Genomic DNA, 20,448 nt, shown 5'->3' with positions numbered 1-20,448 from the left:
TGTCTTAACACGTTGCGTCACTCAGGCTGCTCCAGCCACCTCTGGTACCGGGTTCAGTGGATTGGAAAATAAAAAAAAGGATTTTGTTTTCAGGATCGATTCAAATGAGAGGACTTCGAAAGTTTATGTCAGTTGTAGCAGTCTTCCATCGATAAAAAAAAACCTTTTCCAATGCTGTTGTGTAGCCCAGTTAAGAAAGCAAGCAGGTAAGTCAAGCTTTATTTGCTTATTCCACTTTATAAACACAGTTAAAAAATGCTTCAGAGAAAATAAAGGACACAATGTAAAATAGGTAACGAGAAAAAAAAATCAACATATATTTCTACATAAATATTAATTAGGACATTTAAATAAAATGAACACAAAAGAAAAACATATATTTTTGTTTTAAAACTTTATATCAAAAAAGGCCAACCTCTAAAAATGAGTTTCCAGGTGCAGCGTAAAACAATCAGCAGATTGTGTGGTGTTCTGGCCCGTGTGGATGCCTCATCGCCCACACAGGTCAGAACTCTGAGGACAGACGTGAAATGCTCTTTGTCTTCCAGAACGACAGCTCCTCCCGGGTGTTTGCTGCTGTTTCTACATAAGAAAACTTTTCCTTTATTCCGGGCTCCTGTCAGCTGAAGGACAATGACCTTTTCCTCGGTTGACAACAGGTGTACAATAAAGGAAAAATAAATAGCGAATAAAAACCCAAAGTATAATGTTTAGTGGTACTTAAAAGATCTGCCGGTTGAAAAGCAATCTTCGTTTAAGTGAATTCTTCTTCCCCTGTTATTGCATCAAAGGGGAAAGATTCGCGATTTGCCACATGTAAAATTCATAAGAAGGAAACAAATATTCCTTTCATGCTCTGTTCCCAGGTTCTCATGAGCCAAGAATAAAGCCCACATTTTGATGTCATCGTCACCAAAAGGAATGCAAATTGTTCATGAATCGGGTTTTTTGTGAGTGTGTTTGCGCGCTGAAAAATCCCATAGTTTGTAAGTTTGAGTAAGTGTCAATCATACATGATCGAATTTCACCAGAAATAAATTTGAACATGAGTTTGAATCCCCATTTCCCAGCATTCCTTCTCACAGAAGGAATACAATTATAATTCTATATGACCTCCTGCCATATAGTGTTAGTGTATTCATTCAGAAATGTTGTGACAGCCATTATGGCTGTGGATGGATGGAAGACACTGAGGCGGGTGATGTGTAGGAGGTTTACTCTGCTCATTCATTATTCATGGGATTGGTGGGCAGGGTGTACGTAAGTGGCAATGCCGGACAGAACCTCTTGTGCTGAAGCTGATACATTCTTCTGGTGCCTCTGATTGACTAGCCAGACGCAAGCACAGAGAGAATAATTGTTATGCAACGCAAATTTGCTATAATTCCCCCGGGGACATTGTAATTATCAATGAAGTGGAGGAGCCGCAGAGGAGGGGAGGAGGGATCCATGACTTGACTTCACATGAGAGGCAGGTAGGCTGGTGGAAACAGCATCCGGTGCGGAAGCTTAAGTTGCATGCTGGACATTTTCTTGACATTAATGGTGGAGCGTGATTCATTGTTCCAGTTTTTAATGTCTACAAAATCAACTGCACAACAATTACTACAACTGTCGGTTCTGAGATATTTCAAAACTTCAGCCGCACATGGCTGTTCATAGCTCTTACTTGACGAGGAACTGGAACCAATCCAATTTCGGTTTCTTTATCTTGCTGTATTATGATATAGAGATTATACCCTCAGACCAAATTCTGAATTGCTCTATTTCAAGTCAATTTCTGCGGTCTCTGAGAATTGAAATACTGCTACTTTATTCTTTTATGCAGTGGGATGGACTCTCATAAATGGAAAACAATAGGTTTGAGAGGGTTTGTTCCCCTGCTGTGGTATTGGACACGCCGTGTGGAAATAACAAAGAAGCACTCTGTTGAGGTCCGATGGTGTAATCGTGGCGAAGGGATGGTGTAGTGGGATTAGTGATGCATTTGATATTCCTTAAAGAAATGGGGTGACACTTCACAAAACAGAGGTGATGTTAATGTATTTATATTGAACTTCCTCACTGTGGATAGGTGCATGAACAGACTAGAAGCACTGGTGGGTTCCATGCACTGGAAAGATGGAGACTCTGGTCACACCAACCCTGCTGCTACTCATGTTGCAGAGCATATGTGCCTTCGACATCCCCCTGGAAAGTGAGTTCACAGGGCCTTGGTTTACCCATTTATCATTATATCATCATTAACATTATCGTTGTGTATGAAATAACAAATGTACTAAAGTAAATTATTTATCCATGTGCAGTCAGACAGCCTCCAACTATCATAAAGCAGTCGTTGAAGGACCACATTGTTGACCCTAAGGACACCATGGTCATAGAATGTGAAGCCAAGGGAAACCCTCATCCGATGTAAGAGCTGCCTGCGAGCCACCAGAATAAATTATTTTGATCCTTCCAAATCAATACATGGTTTGTCTCATGCCTCACATTTGCCATAGTTTCTCGTGGAGGCGCAATGGGAAGTATTTGAATGTGGCGCGTGACTCTCAGACGTCAATGCGCAGACGCTCTGGGACCCTAGACATCTACGCCTGGAACGATCCAGAGAAATATGAGGCAGAGTATCAGTGCATCGCCTCAAATGAATATGGTTCTGCATATTCGAACAAGATAAGACTGCGGCTTTCAAGTGAGCAAAAAGCATTCATTTATTTCTTCATCCTCATCCTTTGTACACTTTAAAAATTGGTCTCCTGTGTTTCTCTTAGGAGCGCCTCTTTGGCCAAAGGAGATTTTAGAGCCTATAGTGGTCAGTGTTGGTTTGCCTCTGGTCCTTTCCTGCGACCCCCCACCCGGCCCTCCTAAACCTGAGACGTACTGGATGTCCAGCTGTAAGTGTTAGTCTAAAATAAGTATAGCTCATGAATGCATATATAAAATAAATATGTCACTTAAGGACCATGATACTCAAAGTGAGGTCAATCATACATAGCAAGCAGAATAACTGCATTGTCACGTACCAACTCATCGAGCCTAAACAGTATCCATTGTATTCACTAAGTCTTTTCTGGACGAAAGAGGTTTCACCCTCTGAGTCGTACTTCATGAACTTTGAGGTTGACCACAACACAATATCAATTTCAGGTTCTTATGCAAGGCCGTTCAGCTGGCCCATTCAGACGGCGTTCCCCACCATGCAGCCCGTGCGGCAGGACCGCAGGGTGTCCATGGGAGTCAATGGAGATCTGTACTTCTCCAACATTCTCCTGAACGACTCTGCAACTGACTACTGCTGCAACGCCCGGTTCCCTTACAAGAATAGCATTCAGCAGAAGATGCCGGTGGTTGTCAAGGTGCTGACGAGTGAGTATGGACTGCTGTTTGAGAATGGCCTACATGTTATAGGGTCAGAGCCTTTTAGTTGAGTAAGGCAACACTACCTGCTCACTCACTGATACTTAGATGCATACTGTAATGCCACACAAATATTGTAGTCCACTTTTGTCTGTACAGAGGCCGAGGCCTGCAGATGGAATTACTACATAACAAACTCTAACACTTTTTAATTCCCCCTTTGCTGCTTTTAACCACAGTTAACACAACCATGATTGTCATCCTAACCATCTCAAACTCGCCATCATACTGTACTTACTCACCAAGTGTTGTGGTGAGCGCATGATCTGGTTCCCTATCTGAAATAAATTAACTCACTTTGAGTTTTGCTCGACTTGGACCTTACTCACTAACGTATCTTGCTCATTTTTCAGTCAAGCTTCAAGATTCAAGAGGTTTATTTGTCTTTTGAGAGCTTGGGGTCTGTCATGTCTGACTGGTGTATTGTGGTGCGTTCTCCACACAGCGCGCACAGTGGCCGAGGCTGCCCCCACCTGGCTGTCTCCCACTGGAACCTCCAACAACATCCTGGTGCTGCAGGACGAGGAGCTGCTGCTGGAGTGTATCGCTGCTGGAGTGTGAGTGGAGGAAATAGGCCCCATTGTTTGGCACCACTTCTCTCACACTACGGTCTCCGCTAGCTAGTGCAACATCAATGAGACAAATGAAGTGATACAAAGGGCCTTTATCTACAAAACGCTGTCAATGACAATGTGTGTGTATATCTTCTAATGGTGGCACTCATTCTCTGAAATCTATATAGTTTTTTAATGTAAGTGGGTTGCACATCTTTTTATGTTAACAAAGGCCAACTCCTCACATTACCTGGACTAAAGATGGAGGACAACTGGTGGTGACATCACGGATGAAAGTGAAGAACTTCAGCAAGATGATTAAAATCCCAAAGGCCTCTTTTGAAGATACCGGTGAATACGTCTGCACAGCCACCAATAAGATTGGATACATCGAGCGAACAATAAATGTCAGAGTCAAAGGTGAGATAGATCAAATATATACATATATACATTTTGGTTTTGTCACAAAAATCTGGCAGAACTAGATTCAAGCCTTTTATCTGGCAGCGGCACCATTTTGGCTGGAGAAGCCCACTGATTTGGTGTTGGCCCCTGAGGAAAATGGAAACCTTGTATGTCAGTCTGATGGAATCCCCAGGCCAACGATCAGCTGGTTCATCAATGGAGAGCCAATAGAAAGTAAGTGTTTGGCACAAGAGCACGTAAGAAAAGCGCTCTCAATAATATAAAAGAGAGGAAACAATCCCTCCATTTAACAAGGATTGTTATGAATTATTTTCTACTCGTTTCTGTTCCAGCTGCGACACCACACCCCAGCAGGCAGTTGTCAGGGGATACACTGATCTTTCGTAGCGTGACCCTTGCGAACACTGGTGTCTATCAATGCAACGCCTCCAATCAGTTTGGCTACTTATTGGCCAATGCTTTTGTCAACGTATTACGTGAGTTACGACATTAGCATACTGTGCAAAATGATCATACAGCTCAAAATAAATTCTGCCTATAGCAAAGTTATTTTCTGGTATTGTATATCCATAGATGCAACACCGCGTATCCTGGCGCCCAGGAATGACCTTGTCAAGGTGGTGGAGGGCAGCCGCACGCTTCTGGACTGTCGCTATTTTGGGTCTCCTGTGCCTGACTTGCGCTGGTGAGGAGAAGCTTTTTCTATAAAAACACATTCGTCTTCACACATCTGCTTGATGTGTCTATGTTCCTGTGTGTATAGATACTGTATATAGTCTATAGATGTGTTTTCCCCTGTGTTCTTGTTCTTATAGGTCTAAATACGGACAGGGGAATCTTGAGGGAAACCGTTTTAGGATCCACAGTAATGGGACTCTGGAGATCAAGCACATCCGTATTGACGACCAGGGAACTTACCTGTGTATAGTGAGCAACATCGCAGGCCGAGATGAGAGTCAAGTCCGAATAGAAGTTAAAGGTTCATTCTTTTGGTCACTTTGAGCTCTGACAAAGAGGCTTTACCCATATATGAATAAACAATGAAATAAACTAGTAGTGTTTTCATCCACTCTTTGCAGAGCCCACTGTGATTGTCAAAAGACCACAGAGCATGAAAGTTATCCGTGGAACTGACGTGCGCCTTGAGTGCGGGGTAAAAGCTGATGTTAGCACCCCGGTCACAACCTCCTGGATGAAAGACAAAGGATCAGTCACATTTAGCTGGAGGTGAGCCCTGTCAATCCACCACACTTTCTCACGAGGCTCAAAGGATATCTGTGCCAGGACAAACATATTGTCGCTCTTTTATTCTGTTGACATCAGAAAACATATTTGTATGACACCCTCAGGATCTCTATGGACGAATCCAATCTGGTCATCACAAACGTTAACAGAGGAGACAATGGCAACTACACCTGTCTCATCAAGACCGAGATGGACCAGAAATCCGCCTCTGCTCGGCTCATGGTGATGGGTACGGAACGCTTTAAAGTATATAGAGGGGCAAAACCTTTGCTGTGCTTTTTAACCTTCCGGTCCTTTTTCTTGCAGACCGTCCGGAGCCTCCCACTGACCTCGAGCTATCAGATCCGTATGAGCGCAGCATCAGGCTTACTTGGGTTCCGGGAGACAGCAACAACAGCCCCATCACAGGTAGCAAACACTCATGATAAGTTGATGTGGACTGGAGATGAAAACCATTTCCTGTGCCACGCTGATCTTCTTAAAAGACTGAGATCGAGTATAAAAATAAGAACTCCCATTGTTTTTAGAATGGCTTTTCTTCCCTCCTCAGAGTTCCTGGTGCAGTACGATGAGGACGACTGGCTGCCTGGCAAGTGGCGAAACCTGTCGACATATCCCGGGACCCTCAACTCGGTCATCCTGCAGCTCTCACCCTTCAGTTACTATGAGTTCCGGGTCATCAGCATCAACGCCATCGGACTGAGTCGTCCAAGCCGTCCGTCCATGCGTTTCCAGACCAGCGGTGCACGTGAGTTTGAGGCTCACAAAGCAGAGCTGTGCTTGATCACCTTCAAATAGGCAGCGTTGAAGTCATGGATGCCCATTTTTGTCCCTGCAGCCCCAGATGTAATTCCAAAGAACATCCGTGGAGTGGGGACATGGCGGAACAACATGGAGATCAGCTGGGAGGTGATAGATAGTTGTGCTAACGCAAATTATTTTTTTAAGATAATTTTCCAATCAAAATGGAAATGAAGTTATTCTGCGCACTGCTGATTATGATTTCCTCGTGCAATGCCCCCGTCATCAGCCGCTTACCTACAGAGAGTGGAACGGGCCCCATTTAAAATATCTGGTGTGGTGGAAGAGGAGGGATTCAAGAGAGGAGTGGAAAAACGCAACTACCAAGTGGTTGAGATACTACATCTATGATGCTGACACGTTCACTCCTTATGATATCAAAGTCCAGGCAGTCAATGACTTTGGACTCGGCCCTGAGTCCCCAGTCGTCATCGGCTATTCTGGAGAAGACCGTAAGTATTGAGCACGTAAACATCTGTCAGTCTATCAATGTCTGTTAAGATCAATCAAAGAGCAATCAAAAAAAGAGAGAACATTTACACTTTTTCATTGCGGGGCTGCCTCAGACACAGGGCTGGAAGTCATTTGTATATGAAGAGTTTGCTCTACCTGGTTTATTGAATGGATACGGAACTTATGTAAAGAACTCTTGTTCTTTACATAATGTATTTCTTAACAACTTCTAACAACTCCATGTTTTTCATAAAGAGCCATCATACTGGTGCACCACGGGGCTCAGTGTTCTCACCAGTGTTATTCACACTATACATGGATGAATGCCCTAGAACAACATTCATTAAATATTCAGATGGCTCTGTGATTGTTGACAGCTCCAACTCTGTTGGAGCCAAAACAAAACAGGAAGTGGAGTAGTACAAATACCAGGGTACAACCTTACAAAACAAACTGACCTATCGAGCCAAATGTCATCGACAGCAAGCCAAACGCCTGTCAAATCGGTTTCCTTAACAAGCTCAGAGGACACAATGTTAATTAATCACTCCTCAATGCGTTTTACCTGTAGTTGCTTCACTGAGTCTGTGTTGACCTTCATTTGAACTTGGTATGGTGCTTTTAACAACATACAGAATATTAAACTGGCGACAGTGTATCGGAGCCTAGTAAAATTATTGGAAATAACAACTAAGGAGCTTTATGAGGAGCGCCTAATCAAGAAAGGAGAATGCATATCGGATCTTCTAGCTCATCTCTTAAATCGTCACTTTGAGACGCTGCCATCAGGGCTGAGGTCTCGACCCGTTCAAATGATTTCCCTAAAAAACACTGTGCAGACGTGTCAGATTGCTAAATGACACAGCTATTCTATTTTAAAATATAATAAAAATACTAAGTTAAAAGTCAGATGTCATTCTTGAATCTAAAAACGTTTAGATCCAACTTTGAAAACAAAATTCCTTCTACTGTAACATAGTGGTTGACATCTTTAAAACAAATAAATAAATACATTTGCCATTGAATGCCACACAATGTTTCAATACGCAATGACATGATTGCAATTCTATGGATACCATAAAAGTATTTAATTTCAGTACAGTTAACTTAAAGTTGTATTTTGTATGCATTTACAATTTTTGCAATAGCTTTCATGAATGTGATGTTCAAAAAATAGTAGATTATTCATGGTCATTGACATTTTCCCAGGGCCACTAACCGCACCCCTTAACTTGAGAGTGTCCGACATAGAGAGCGAGCAAGTGACGGTGTACTGGGACCCGGTGTCTCGCAACTCCATCATGGGAGAACTGAAAGAGTACAAAGTGAGTTCAGTGTGCATTTGTGGTGCCATTAGACATGAAAAATGAACAGACTGTCTAATTTGATCCTAAACATCCGTCCATAAGATCTGTGCGCCGTGTCCGTGTCTTAGGTGTACTTCTGGAGGGACAGCAGCCGGCTAAGGTGGCTCAGCGTCAGCAGAGCCATGAAATCTAAAGGCTTCCCTGCCAATGACCCTGGCTTCAGCGGGGTCCTTCCGGGGCTCTTCCCCTACAGCAATTACAAAATGTACATAGTGGTGGCCAACAATAGATACGAAGGCCCAGCCAGCAACACAATTGAATTTTCAACACACGAAGGGGGTGAGGACAGTTTATTTTAACCTCTGAAGCTTTCATGAAATGCATGAAAGGCCTCATTCTGTTTCCCTCAGTGGAGGAAGCTCGAACCGGACATTCCCACAGCGTTTGCTTGTTCTTGTCTTCCCCGGTGTGTCCGTCCACAGTACCGTCTGCTCCCAGAGCCTTCAGGATCCAACAGCGGCATCTGGACACCATTTGGGTCGACTGGGACCGTCCGGCAGAGCCCAACGGCATCATCACTGGCTACTCCCTAAAGTACCAGACAGGTGAAAACGTTTTTTCCAACTCAAATGACACTTTATAATGTGCATCCACATTTGAGAGGGACACTTGAGTTCCACATGATCCAATAGCACACTCAAGTACACACTCAAAGACCACCACAGCTCCTGGAGAGGGTTCTTCAGAGTGTTGAGTGTTCTCCTACAGGTGAGGCACTTCAGGTCATAGCGTGTCCTGGGTTCTTAATGGTCACTTCAGTTTGCTCTGACCACAGTGAACGCCACTAGGGGGGAGGAGATGCGAGACGAGGAGTTCCTTCCCAATGTCACGAGTTTCTCTGTCCGGAGGTACGACCGCTACACCCGATACAGGTTCTCCCTGGCGGCCAGAACTCAGGTCGGGATCGGGGAGTGGTACACTGAGGAGTCACCCCACTACACCACCGAAGGTATTTCGCTACTTTGGTCACTTGTCAACAAATTTAGCTGTGTGTAAGTGGTTTTCGACATGGGGTTGGGAGATCACCCGGGGGACGTTCAAGGGGGTTCAAGGGGGCTCCCAGCTAAAATGATCATAAACTTTCTAAATTACCAAATTCCAAATTTCCTAATTTTATAGTATAGACCCTCTAGGTGTGAAAGTTTGGATTTGAATCTCCACAGCCTACGCTCGGGACCAGGTCGATCTCTCCACTCAGGGTTGGTTCATTGGGATAATGTGCGCCGTGGCCGTCATCGTCATCATCCTTCTGATCGTCTGCTTCATCAAGAGGAGCCGCGGGGGGAAATACCCAGGTACCGCTGCGGTCGTGAATCCTTCCTCACCCGACCTTACCCCACCTCACTCAGTCTTTCCTCAAACCTCAGGCTGGAAGGAATATGAAGTCACGACGGCCGGAAGGAATTTTCTGTTTACCCATATGACAATAGCTTATGTGTGTTATGTGACTCTACCTTTCCCAGACCTCATGACCTGATGAATTTGAGGTCAGCCTATATACCTGTGTACGACCATTTAAAGTTAATATCTCAACGCGTACAACACCGCTGAAAGAAAAAGTAATTTTTCAAAGCAATAAAATGTTAATGTTTGTGTATCATATTGTGATGAAAGTAACAGTTTTAATTTCTTAGTGCGGGAGAAAAAAGACATTTCTCTGGAGCTGGTGGATGACAAGGATCAGGAGGGATCATTTGATTATCGGTACGATTTCAGACAGTAAACTGGAAATGAACATCTACAGTAGCATCTCTGCTGTTAAAGAAAATGACGTAAGATACCAACGTCTTAACAGCCCGTACTATATCTTGCCATCTTGTTTGATAAAATTGAATTTCAGTCAAAGTATCCTCAAATACAGTAGGTACCAATATCGATGGCACGCTATGTACATTTTACTGAACTCTGAAGAGGTCATTACAATGCTAATAACTAAAAAAGAATATGTTTTCTTTTTACTTTATGTAACTCAACAGCTATGCATAATAATAATAATAGCTTCATGTTGTTTTTTTTAAATAAGAGATAGCTAAAGAAATTAAAAATACAAATCAGAGATCAGAGAAACTTAATGTGGAGAACAGTAGTAATGTCTTTATTTTCATAACTCCTTTAACGAAATAACGGATATTTCTGATTTTTTTTCCTATTCACCCTACCTTTTCTATTTTAAATCAACGTTTCTCCCAAACTTCCAACCCTATTCTTTTCGCTCTGGATTATTCAAGGTCTCTTGAAAGGTATGAAAAACTAAGCATTGACACATTGACACTATTTACACCTCAACTCCATGATTCTGGTTGGGTTTAAATCGTTTTTGTTTGGGCAGCTGTAACGATACTTAATGGCCAAGTAACAGTGGGATATGTTCAGACAGCGCAAAAAAAAAAGTATATTCACATGATTTATTTTCACATGGAAAGTTTCCTTGACCAAAAAACCTTGAATATTTTCAGAATCGCACGGGTCTCCACCCTTCCCTTCCCCCGGCGGTAAGTACATTATTAATGTATTACTTGAGTTGTAAACCTGAATCTAATAGTGGATTAACCTGGTGAACTGCAGCCCATAATACTATGCTATACTTTAACACATAATAATTTTTTTTACAGAGAGGAAGAGAGAGGAATTCAAAGAGGCCAGGCCACCGTGGAGGCCATGATGAAGCGGAGTGACAGCGACGACAGTCTGGTGGACTACGGCGACGGAGGGGAGATCCCGTTCAACGAGGACGGCTCCTTCATCGGCCAGTACACGGGGAGCAGGAGGGAGGTCCGGGAGGAGATGGACTTCGGCGCCAGTCTGGAGCTCCACTCGCCGATGAACGCAATCTACTCCCTGGCATAAACCTCTCCAAGTGTCCCCCCCCCCCCCCCCCGGACCTTTCACCTCGTTTGAACCGGGCCTCTGAGCTCACTGACTTCCATGTTGTACTGGAACAAACTGGCGGTGGCTTGGTAGCCATGTTGGTCCTCCGAGACGAAACCTAAACAGCCTTTTGTCCCTTCTGCCCTCTCACCTTGCACCTTGCTCTCAATTGACATTTTTACCAGAAGGTAACTGATGTGACAGTCCGTCTGCAGATAGTGTGTTTGCGTGCGTGCGTGCGTGCGTGCAAGATTGGTTATGCGCGTGTTTGGAACTGTACATGTGCTAATGTTTGATTATCAAAGTACTAATGAAGAGACACTGACTGCACATCAAACAGTAGAGGAGTTCATAAGTTTATCATGTTGATAAAAGCGCTTGCATCCTTGAAGGTGGAACAATTAGACTTGCTTTAGTTTTTTTTTTTATCAATTAAATAACAACTGTTCTGTTTGTTTATTGTATTAATAATGTGACATAAGGGCTTCAGACGCTTTTTTTGAAAACGGCCGTCGAAAACTATTCCCATTTCGCGAGAATTTCACACACTCACCCGCCCTTTGGTCGACTCTATACATTAACATGTGTTTAATGACCTAATTTTGATGGCACAATTATATGTTACATGTGGAAGCAGCCTGGAACAGAAACAGGCCGGTCCTGTGTAAAATGTCCCATGGATAGGTCTCACCGGTACGACACTCACACGCAAAGTGAATCACTCCAAATGAAGGAGTGCATCGCGTCCCACACGTCCCGTTTACACTAGGCATTATGACGCGTCTTAGGTGATCCGATCACAAGTGGACAGCTCTACTGTATGTACGTCTGTTCACACCCAGAATGCGTCTCCACATGCGTCTCGAGCCACCACTCATGATCGGATCTCACTTCCCTGCTCTACATGCAAACAAACACGTACATCATTTCCGTTTGCATGCATTTTTTAGGTGTAGCAGCCTGGAACAAAGACACGCTGGGCCTGTGAAAAATGTCCCATGAATAGGCCTCGTGACACTCCCACGCAAAGGGAATCACTCCAAATTAAGTGGGAGTGCATTGTGTCCCACTGAAGCTCAGACTGAGAAGGTTAAGGAGTGACTGGTGGTCACTAATTAAGTGCAAAACAAGATGTAATGAAATTCTTGTCATCAATTATTCAGTATAAAATGCCTATACCTGGTGTCAAGGGTCACAGAAATCTCTGCTATATTTCCCTGATCTTCCGTTCTGGCTCGACCGGACTCATCAAAATATTCTTGATGTTCTGTAAACGGCGATAAATTCCCCCGCATATACAGTATAGGATTCATGTGCAGCGTCAGCTCGCTATTCGTCGGCGAGACATGAGAAACAGGCAAATCCGCTGGGGATTAGCTTGCAGTAAAATAGCCAAGAACCCTTTATACAAATTGACAGACGGATATTCTTCTGTGTCAAATGGTGTTCAGGCGTTTCCTTTTCAGCCCACTTCAAAATGTACGAAAGTCAAAAGTATATGTGGATGTGGATCATGCTTATGTTTCATCGTCTTGTTTTGTTTTCGTCACCTTGTAACATGACCAGAGTGCCCTCAAGTAAATAAAGACCTTGCTTTCTGTTTAAAATGTGAGATTTTAAACATTTTTGTGGAGCACTTTCTTCACAAACCTAAGGTGAAAAACTGTCTCTCACAGATAAGATCATGTTTTGGTCATATGGATATAGTTATTTACTTCATATTGTAAAAGACATGTCAGGTTAATACTTGAATATCTGTAAATCACATAAAATAACACTTGATAGAGCACACCTTATATTTTCTTGACTTATTTGTTCTTGATAAATTCCACTTATCTTGTACTATTGTTGGGGTCAGTTGGGGTAAAAGTTTTATTGGCGATACCGAATACCGAACGATGGTCCGAATGGCTACTAAAACAAACCCAGATAAGGCGTGAATGATTACTTCATGCAGAGGTGACTTATTTGAACTGAAGAATTATCTAATACTGTAACTTAATCTGGTTTATCTAGATTTGGATTCAGAAGCCTTGGACTTGCATCCTATTGAACTTGCTGTGCCAAATGAATGTGAAAATGTTGATCAAATATTCTCAGACACCCTATAATAGCACAGGACACATTATGAAACTTACACGCTTTAGACATTTGTCATTTTTGTTGTTGAAAAAGTTGGAAAAAAAGGTCCTTCAGGTAAACAACAAAAACAACACAACAACAACAATAATAATAATAATAATAATAATAATAATAAATATAGCAGCAATACATGGGGTCAAGCTTATTTGTGTTAGGTACGTATTATAGTTATTTGTGTTACGTGAAATGCATCACAATTTACTAAATGTATAAACATCAAACATTGTGGACTTACATCGGGTAGTTACGTCCATAGTTTATTTTAGTATATTGTGACTGACCTTCAGAGTGACCTGAACATAAATGTGATTTATATATATATCATAACGTCGTTACAATCATGGAATTATTGTTTTAAATATCAGAATCTTTATTGACTCATGTTTTCTGCTAATTTTCAGCATCTGTAACGGTGACAAAAACAACTCAGTAATAATTATTATTGTTTTCCTAACAATAATAATAAATATATTTAATTAAAAAAATATATATAAATAAATTTATTTGTAATTGCTACTTTATTGGACTTCTGTTACTACTATTTCTGTGAATAATTTGAAAATTCTGTTTAATATCTAACTTGTCTATACTGTAACGCAAACAACATTTATGTAACTTCAACAATAATTTTGAATTATGATTATTATGGAATAATTTGTTAATATTATAATATATATATAATATATATTTGTTAATATATATAACAAACACTTTCTGCCTTTTGATTAAAGTTTGTTGCGTTTAGCTGTACGAAAATGTTTGTGCGTGACGAACAAAGTCTTTTATTTTCTATTTTCAACTACATCTTGTAATTCTCATCTTACCTTGAAGGCATTGAAGTAGCCGCAGTGTCAGCGACGGGAGATGAAGCTGTGGTTGTTATACGTCAATTATGACGCATTCACATAGATTTACAATAGCTGAAATTACGTTAAGTATTTGTAAAGTTTAGCTGAGTTTACTTCGATTACATGTTCAGTACGTTATGTTTCCATGAAATACAAATAACGTTGAGGTATTTCTATTAGTAATTATCGTTGGATTTTGAACTCATCACTAAGTCACGGATTTCAGTGCTTTCCAGTGAACGCCATGATGAACCATGTCGATTATTGTATTTGTTATTAATCCGGAAAAGCATTGTGGACCACGGATTTTACTTGAACAGATCATTTATCAGGTAAGAATCTATATAAATACACACGTCGATCGATAGTTTGGTTACGTGAAACAAGATTCAAGAGATTCAAGAGGTTTATTTGTCACGAGTACAGAACGCCTCTGTCCACTCCGCACACTAGACACGGTCCAGCTGGACATTCTAAATCTGAATCTGTACATTTATAGTTAATAATATGATGACCTCATAAAGCGTCTTCCTGTAAATCTCATCTAGTTCATTTTCGAACGAGACGTGTGGCGTGTAACCAGACCAACTGAATATTTTGGGTCAAAGTCATTCTGTTTTTCACTAATATCTGCTCCGTATGTGGATGGATTTGGTTTACATTTAAACCACGGGACGCCTGTGACATAGCGGTTTAAACAACCCCTCAACCGTGTTTCTAGCTTACGTGGAAGCAAGTCTTCCAGGTAGCTTTAGCCGGGTTGGACATATTTTGGACTGGCGTACTGGCAAAAACGCACAAAATACGCTCGTGTTTTTTTTTTTTTGCTAATATTTGCTCCGTATGTGGATCATTTTGGGTGAAACTTCAACCACGAGGTCTTTGCGACTGCGCGGCTCAAACAAGGCGAGGCAACTTCATTAAGATGGCACATTTCATTCACGAGGTGGCGAGGGTTGGCGTCGGTGAAATTGTCAATAAAATCCCTTCCTCTTTCACAACAGGTTCTGGAAGGCCGTGTGTTCAGTCCAAGTAGACGGCTGAACTTATTAGATCCCCTATCAACTGCTGGAAGGGGTCCGCCGATGAATGACTTCATTTCCAATTTGTCCGGTGTCCCAGAGTTCGGTAAAGTCCTTCTTTAGCAGTTCCGATTGTTCTCTGCGAATCGCACTGAAACCCCCACGCACAGCGACTTGAGTAGCTGTTGGACTTTCCGATAAAATTGTGGTTATCTTCCGATTGATATGACTGACTGTCGCACCTGGGGAGCAGGATGTTTCAATCTTCTTACCGCGTATGTACCTAATTGCACAATCTCCCACAACGGGTTAGGTCAATTTGCCGCGGCAGGATAGTGGACCCGTGCCCGGCTCGACCGCCCGGCGAGACCCTCACGGTCCGTCTCTCGTCACTTTTCCGCAAGTTGTCCGCCGACGACTCTCAGTGGTTCAAATCCATTCTGTCGTGGTAGGGTCGGCGGCTGGATAATCCCAACGGTTTGTGCCGGTCTCTCCCGCACTCCGCTCAGCCCAGAGTGCGGAGTGCTACTCTGGCTCGCTACCCTCGCCAGCCCAGCCTTTGGAGTGGAGTGAGCCAGCGAGCCATAACTGCCCAGTTCTATTCTCCTTCGTTTTGCCTTTCTTTTTGGGCATGGCACCGATCTTATGCCAGTAGGCAGTACCCGCTGTTTGTTCGGTTGGTTTCTTTAGTACTGTCTTTGTCTCGTCAAGTTTTGGGGAAAAAATAACAGTGAAAGTATCATCCATTAGCAACTTTCTAAGCTAGCTCACCAGTTATGGGCGACCTTGGGACTGTATCCTGAAGTGCATCTCTGTCTTTTTCTAGCGCGATTATCCTGGTTTTAAGCATAGCGAGCCGTTTCATGCAGTCTGCGCAAGAAGAACAAGAGCTGCAGTGCATCGTGGGTAAAGTCGGAGCTCGCGTTTGTGTATTAGGACAAAGTTGGTTTTCCAGGCTGCCGTACAATAATTATTTATTATTTTATAATAATAATAATAATAATAATAATAATTATAATAAAATACATCTTCTTTTAGATTGTATTGTGTTGAATAGACAGTTTTTGAAGCCAATCCAGATACCAGAGGCATGTTTACATAGTCGTACCTGTTCTAATACAGCTTTATCAGACAATATACTGTATGTATTTATGACTGGTCCACTTATGGGCTTTTATTGCAGTCTTCCATTATTAACCTTCGCACGCACATCTTGTCCTGTATTGTCCTTTGCTTTTTATCGGAATTCCACCTTTGTCACTGACTTATCTCACATTTATAAAGGACTTGGACCCCCGCCGTCTCCGAGGCAGACCCGTCTCTCGCTGAGGAACCTCAAGGCGGTAAGTCTATGCTCCTTTAACTGGAATACTACGTTTATCAAACCGTAGGAAAGCCATGCAGGGACAATTTAGACAGCATAGGAAAAGACAATGTAAGCAGAATGAGATGTGGTGATAAATATTTAACAGCCCATATCACGGAGAGCTGTGTAAAAGCAAACATTATAGGAGACAAAATGATGCATATTAAAGACATATTTCATTATTTCAGGCCACTCTAAGGGGAGCTACACGTTGGCAGAGACATGATGGCTCGTTTAACCATTCTTGCTGGTAATTTGGATTCCAAATGTTGTTTTTAAGTCAATAACATGTAGTATTCCTGTGAAATATAGAGCTTCAGTTCTGTTCCTCAAATTTGTTTTATATATATTTTTTTAGGATTGACCATTTTGATGTCTCTCCAAATGGGTATGTGTACATTTTGACACATTTTCCGTTTTCTTCTTTCTCTGCATTTATTCATTCATTCATTCATTCATTCATTCATTCATTCATTTATTTATTTTACACACACGTTGTAACTGTGCTTCCCGTCATATCCAACAGTGTCATCCACCAGACTGGTTTGTTACTTCACCAACTGGTCCCAGTACAGACCTGGTGTTGGCAGATACATGCCTTCTAACGTGGACCCTTACCTCTGCACACATCTGATCTACGCCTTCTCCATCATCAACTACGCCAACGAGCTGACCTTCTACGAGTGGAACGACGATGTTCTCTACAAGGCCTTTAATAATCTCAAGAACAGGTGAGTTGCGCATGCATGCAGGGTGTGCAATATATTGTAATAGTGTTGTAACAACATTGTAATTACTCATCCGTGGTTATCCACACCCATATTATTGTATACATACTTATTCATCCTGTATAGAATGTCTATCAATATTTATATTAATACCCACACCGTACTCGCAACCGTACTTTTACAACCAATCATACAAACACACTTGACCCCTGCCATAGCTCTTCAATTTGATTTATCCGGTGCATAAAATCACATTTTGCATATTTACAGAAACCCTGAGCTGAAGACGTTACTGGCTGTCGGCGGGTGGAATTTTGGCTCTACGCAGTAAGTCTATGATGCTTTATTAACTAGTTTAGTAATGCTTTATGATACTCTTCATCCGATTCATAATAAAGATTGTAAATTTATACATCTTTCCAGATTCTCCATCATGGTTTCGTCTCCTGCTAACCGCCAGAAATTCATCCAGTCGTCCATCAGCTTCTTGAGAATACACGGTTTCGACGGCCTGGACTTGGACTGGGAGTACCCTGGGGCGCGAGGCAGCCCTCCAGAGGACAAAGAGAGGTACACAGCGCTCCTCAAGGTCAGTCTAGGAACAAAGATCTACCTTTGTAAACAAACTTAGAAACTATGAATTTTAACCGCAGTAAATCGACCACATTGAATATGCACATTATTTATACATGTGCACCTGTCCACAACTGAATCTCTGTCTGTTTAGGAGCTACTTGCTGCCTTTGAAAAGGAGGCCAGCGAGAGCAGAAGACCCAGGCTGATGCTTACTGCAGCAGTGGCGGCCGGGAAGGCAAATATTGACAGCGGCTACCAGATCGCTGAGGTGTCGAAGTGAGTGAATGTGGCTGGATGTGGATTACCAAAACAAGATAAAAACAAGGTCATCATGCTGAAAATGTGACAATAATTGTTCGATTTTGTTCATGTTTCAAGATATCTAGATTTTATCAATGTGATGACCTACGACTTCCACGGAGCGTGGGAGACGTTCACCGGTCACAACAGTCCCCTGTACCGAGGTTCTACCGATGAGGGAAACAATATTTACTTCAACGTTGTGAGTAAAATCCTCCATGGATGTCAGGCGATGCTTTTCCTACCGTAGAATTGTAACTGACTGGTGTCTATTTCATCTGTAGCACTATGCGATGATGTACTGGCGCGACAACGGAGCTCCCCTTGAGAAGCTTACAGTCGGTTTTGCCACTTATGGACGTACGTTTCGCATGACCACAGCAGCAAATGGCGTGGGAGCGCCGACCAATGGAGCTGCATCTGCCGGCCCCTTCACTCGGGAGGCAGGATTTTGGTCCTACTATGAGGTCAGTAAAGAGTTTATTCATGGATGTTTATCACTAACTGAACCACTGCATTGACCATTGTGTTTGTATGTGAAATTCTTCCACCAGATTTGCACCTTCCTCAACGAAGCCAATTTGCAATGGATTGATGACCAAATGGTGCCCTATGCCACCAAAGGAAACGAGTGGGTTGGATTTGATAACAGGGAGAGCTATGAAATCAAGGTAGCAACAGCAGAATTTTGTCATTCTGAGGCACCTGTCTACGACTCCGTTATTAAAATGGACAAATGAAAAATAAGAATAATAAAAACATCTCATAAGTTGTTTTTTTGCTGGGTAATCGTGTAAATGTGATAAATTCACTGTTATTCCCTAGGTACGTTATCTGAAAGAAAATCAATTTAAAGGAGCCTTCATTTGGGCTCTGGACCTGGATGACTTCCAGGGACAGTTCTGTGGACAGGGGAACTACCCTCTCATCGGCTACCTGCGAGCCCTTCTGGATTCAGGTAAAAATCTCAACACATGGTTCAGCATGTAAGAAGTTGTTATCGAATCACTTTGTCCTATTTGACACTGTTTTTCTTTTCTCGTCATCAGATTTGCCCGCGCCCCCTTCTACAACCACAGGGCAACCAGTTACCACAACTACAGTGGACCCGACTGCATGCAACACTAGTCCCACCACCACTTCCACCCCCAGTCCCACCACCACTTCCACCCCCAGTCCCACCACCACTTCCACCGCCAGTCCCACCGCCAATTACACCACCAGTCCCACCACCACTCCCACCACCACCCGCAGCACGACTTCCATCCCCAGTCCGGGAGATTTCTGCACGGGAAGGGCGGACGGCCTCTACAGCAACGACAAAGACACCGGCTCCTTCATTCAATGCGCCAACGGAGTCACGCACCTCCAGAGATGCCCTGCGAAACTCGTTTACAACGAAAGCTGCAAGTGCTGCAACTGGTCTTAGCACCTGACGTTGAATAATTCACATAAAAAATGTTTGTGTTCGCCCAAAGTTGTATAAATTATTTTCAACTTGTATTCTTGTATTTGTATTTCAGCCCATAATCATGAAATCAGCCATATTACCAGTTCCAAAGAAAAAGGGTTGCATTGTCTAAGAGTCAGTGTCAAATTAGTTCCTGCAACAAGTCATGACATATTTAGTTTTGTTAATTACTTTGCTGCAAGTAATAAGTAATAATTATTTTATAAAGGCTTTCAGAGGGAGAGTACATCATCAGTGCATATCGCAATCAAGTTACATATCGGGGAAGCTATTTACAGTGATGTTAAGCTCCCGAAATTAGCCCCCTAAATGCCGCTGTTATCCTCCTGGAATAAATCAATTCAATACTACAGTATTTCACAACATGGAAGGCATAGTAAGCTGAACTCCAGCCCCATTTACCCCGATAATTTAGTGTTGAACCAGATCCAGGGAGAGATCTGGGCTGCATACACAACACGTGTTCATAAAAGGACTTTTCACAGGCATCACAACACAGTCCATGACAGAGCCTGGAAGGTGAGTGTATTTTGCATTTCTAGAGCATTTGGAAATTTGAGTCATGAATATGTCGATTGTTTTCCTCAAAAACAAAAACAAAACAATTGTCAGGGCATGCGTAGAACACAATTATTTGGAATATAGAAGTCATAAATAATATAGTATACATTCTATGTGAATAAATCTCAATGAATTAAAACATTCTTGACTAAATTATTTTAATGAACGTTTTGGATAAAGCAGCGAAGCAAGACTACATGAGATATTTTCTTATTCAAAAAGCAATTAAGATGGAGGTTGTATTAGTGCAATACAGTATACGTGTTTTTGCTGTCTTTGTCTGATGGCAACGTAGGCAAAGAA

At 42.3% G+C, this 20,448-nt stretch overlaps 2 protein-coding genes across 2 annotated transcripts; both read left to right on the top strand.

Annotated features, from left to right (window-relative positions):
• Positions 1-2,072: 2,072 nt before the first annotated feature.
• nfascb (neurofascin homolog (chicken) b) lies at positions 2,073-12,859 on the top strand. Its single transcript, XM_080014940.1, has 25 exons — positions 2,073-2,197; positions 2,307-2,412; positions 2,502-2,692; positions 2,772-2,894; positions 3,148-3,366; positions 3,863-3,974; positions 4,204-4,391; positions 4,479-4,610; positions 4,730-4,873; positions 4,971-5,082; positions 5,213-5,376; positions 5,477-5,624; positions 5,747-5,871; positions 5,949-6,050; positions 6,193-6,390; positions 6,481-6,551; positions 6,673-6,895; positions 8,106-8,221; positions 8,332-8,542; positions 8,686-8,808; positions 9,039-9,212; positions 9,427-9,558; positions 9,898-9,982; positions 10,720-10,755; positions 10,876-12,859. Exons 1-25 carry the CDS (start codon positions 2,122-2,124, stop codon positions 11,108-11,110), a joined length of 3,546 nt encoding a protein of 1,181 aa, XP_079871066.1. The 5' UTR covers positions 2,073-2,121; the 3' UTR covers positions 11,111-12,859.
• A 3,872-nt stretch (positions 12,860-16,731) lies between these two features.
• On the top strand, positions 16,732-19,542 carry LOC307241239 (acidic mammalian chitinase-like; the record flags this gene model as incomplete). Its single annotated transcript, XM_080015279.1, has 11 exons — positions 16,732-16,759; positions 16,868-16,897; positions 17,036-17,240; positions 17,508-17,564; positions 17,661-17,826; positions 17,965-18,089; positions 18,192-18,315; positions 18,398-18,580; positions 18,668-18,784; positions 18,939-19,071; positions 19,163-19,542. The coding sequence occupies 11 exons, from the start codon at positions 16,732-16,734 to the stop codon at positions 19,540-19,542; spliced, it is 1,548 nt and encodes a 515-aa protein (XP_079871405.1).
• Positions 19,543-20,448: the final 906 nt, after the last annotated feature.

Source organism: Zeus faber (assembly GCF_960531495.2).
Source record: "Zeus faber genome assembly, chromosome: 15".
Lineage (NCBI taxonomy): Eukaryota > Metazoa > Chordata > Actinopteri > Zeiformes > Zeidae > Zeus > Zeus faber.
Note: the sequence above shows the minus strand (reverse complement) of the source record. Positions and strands in the feature narration are given on the sequence as shown.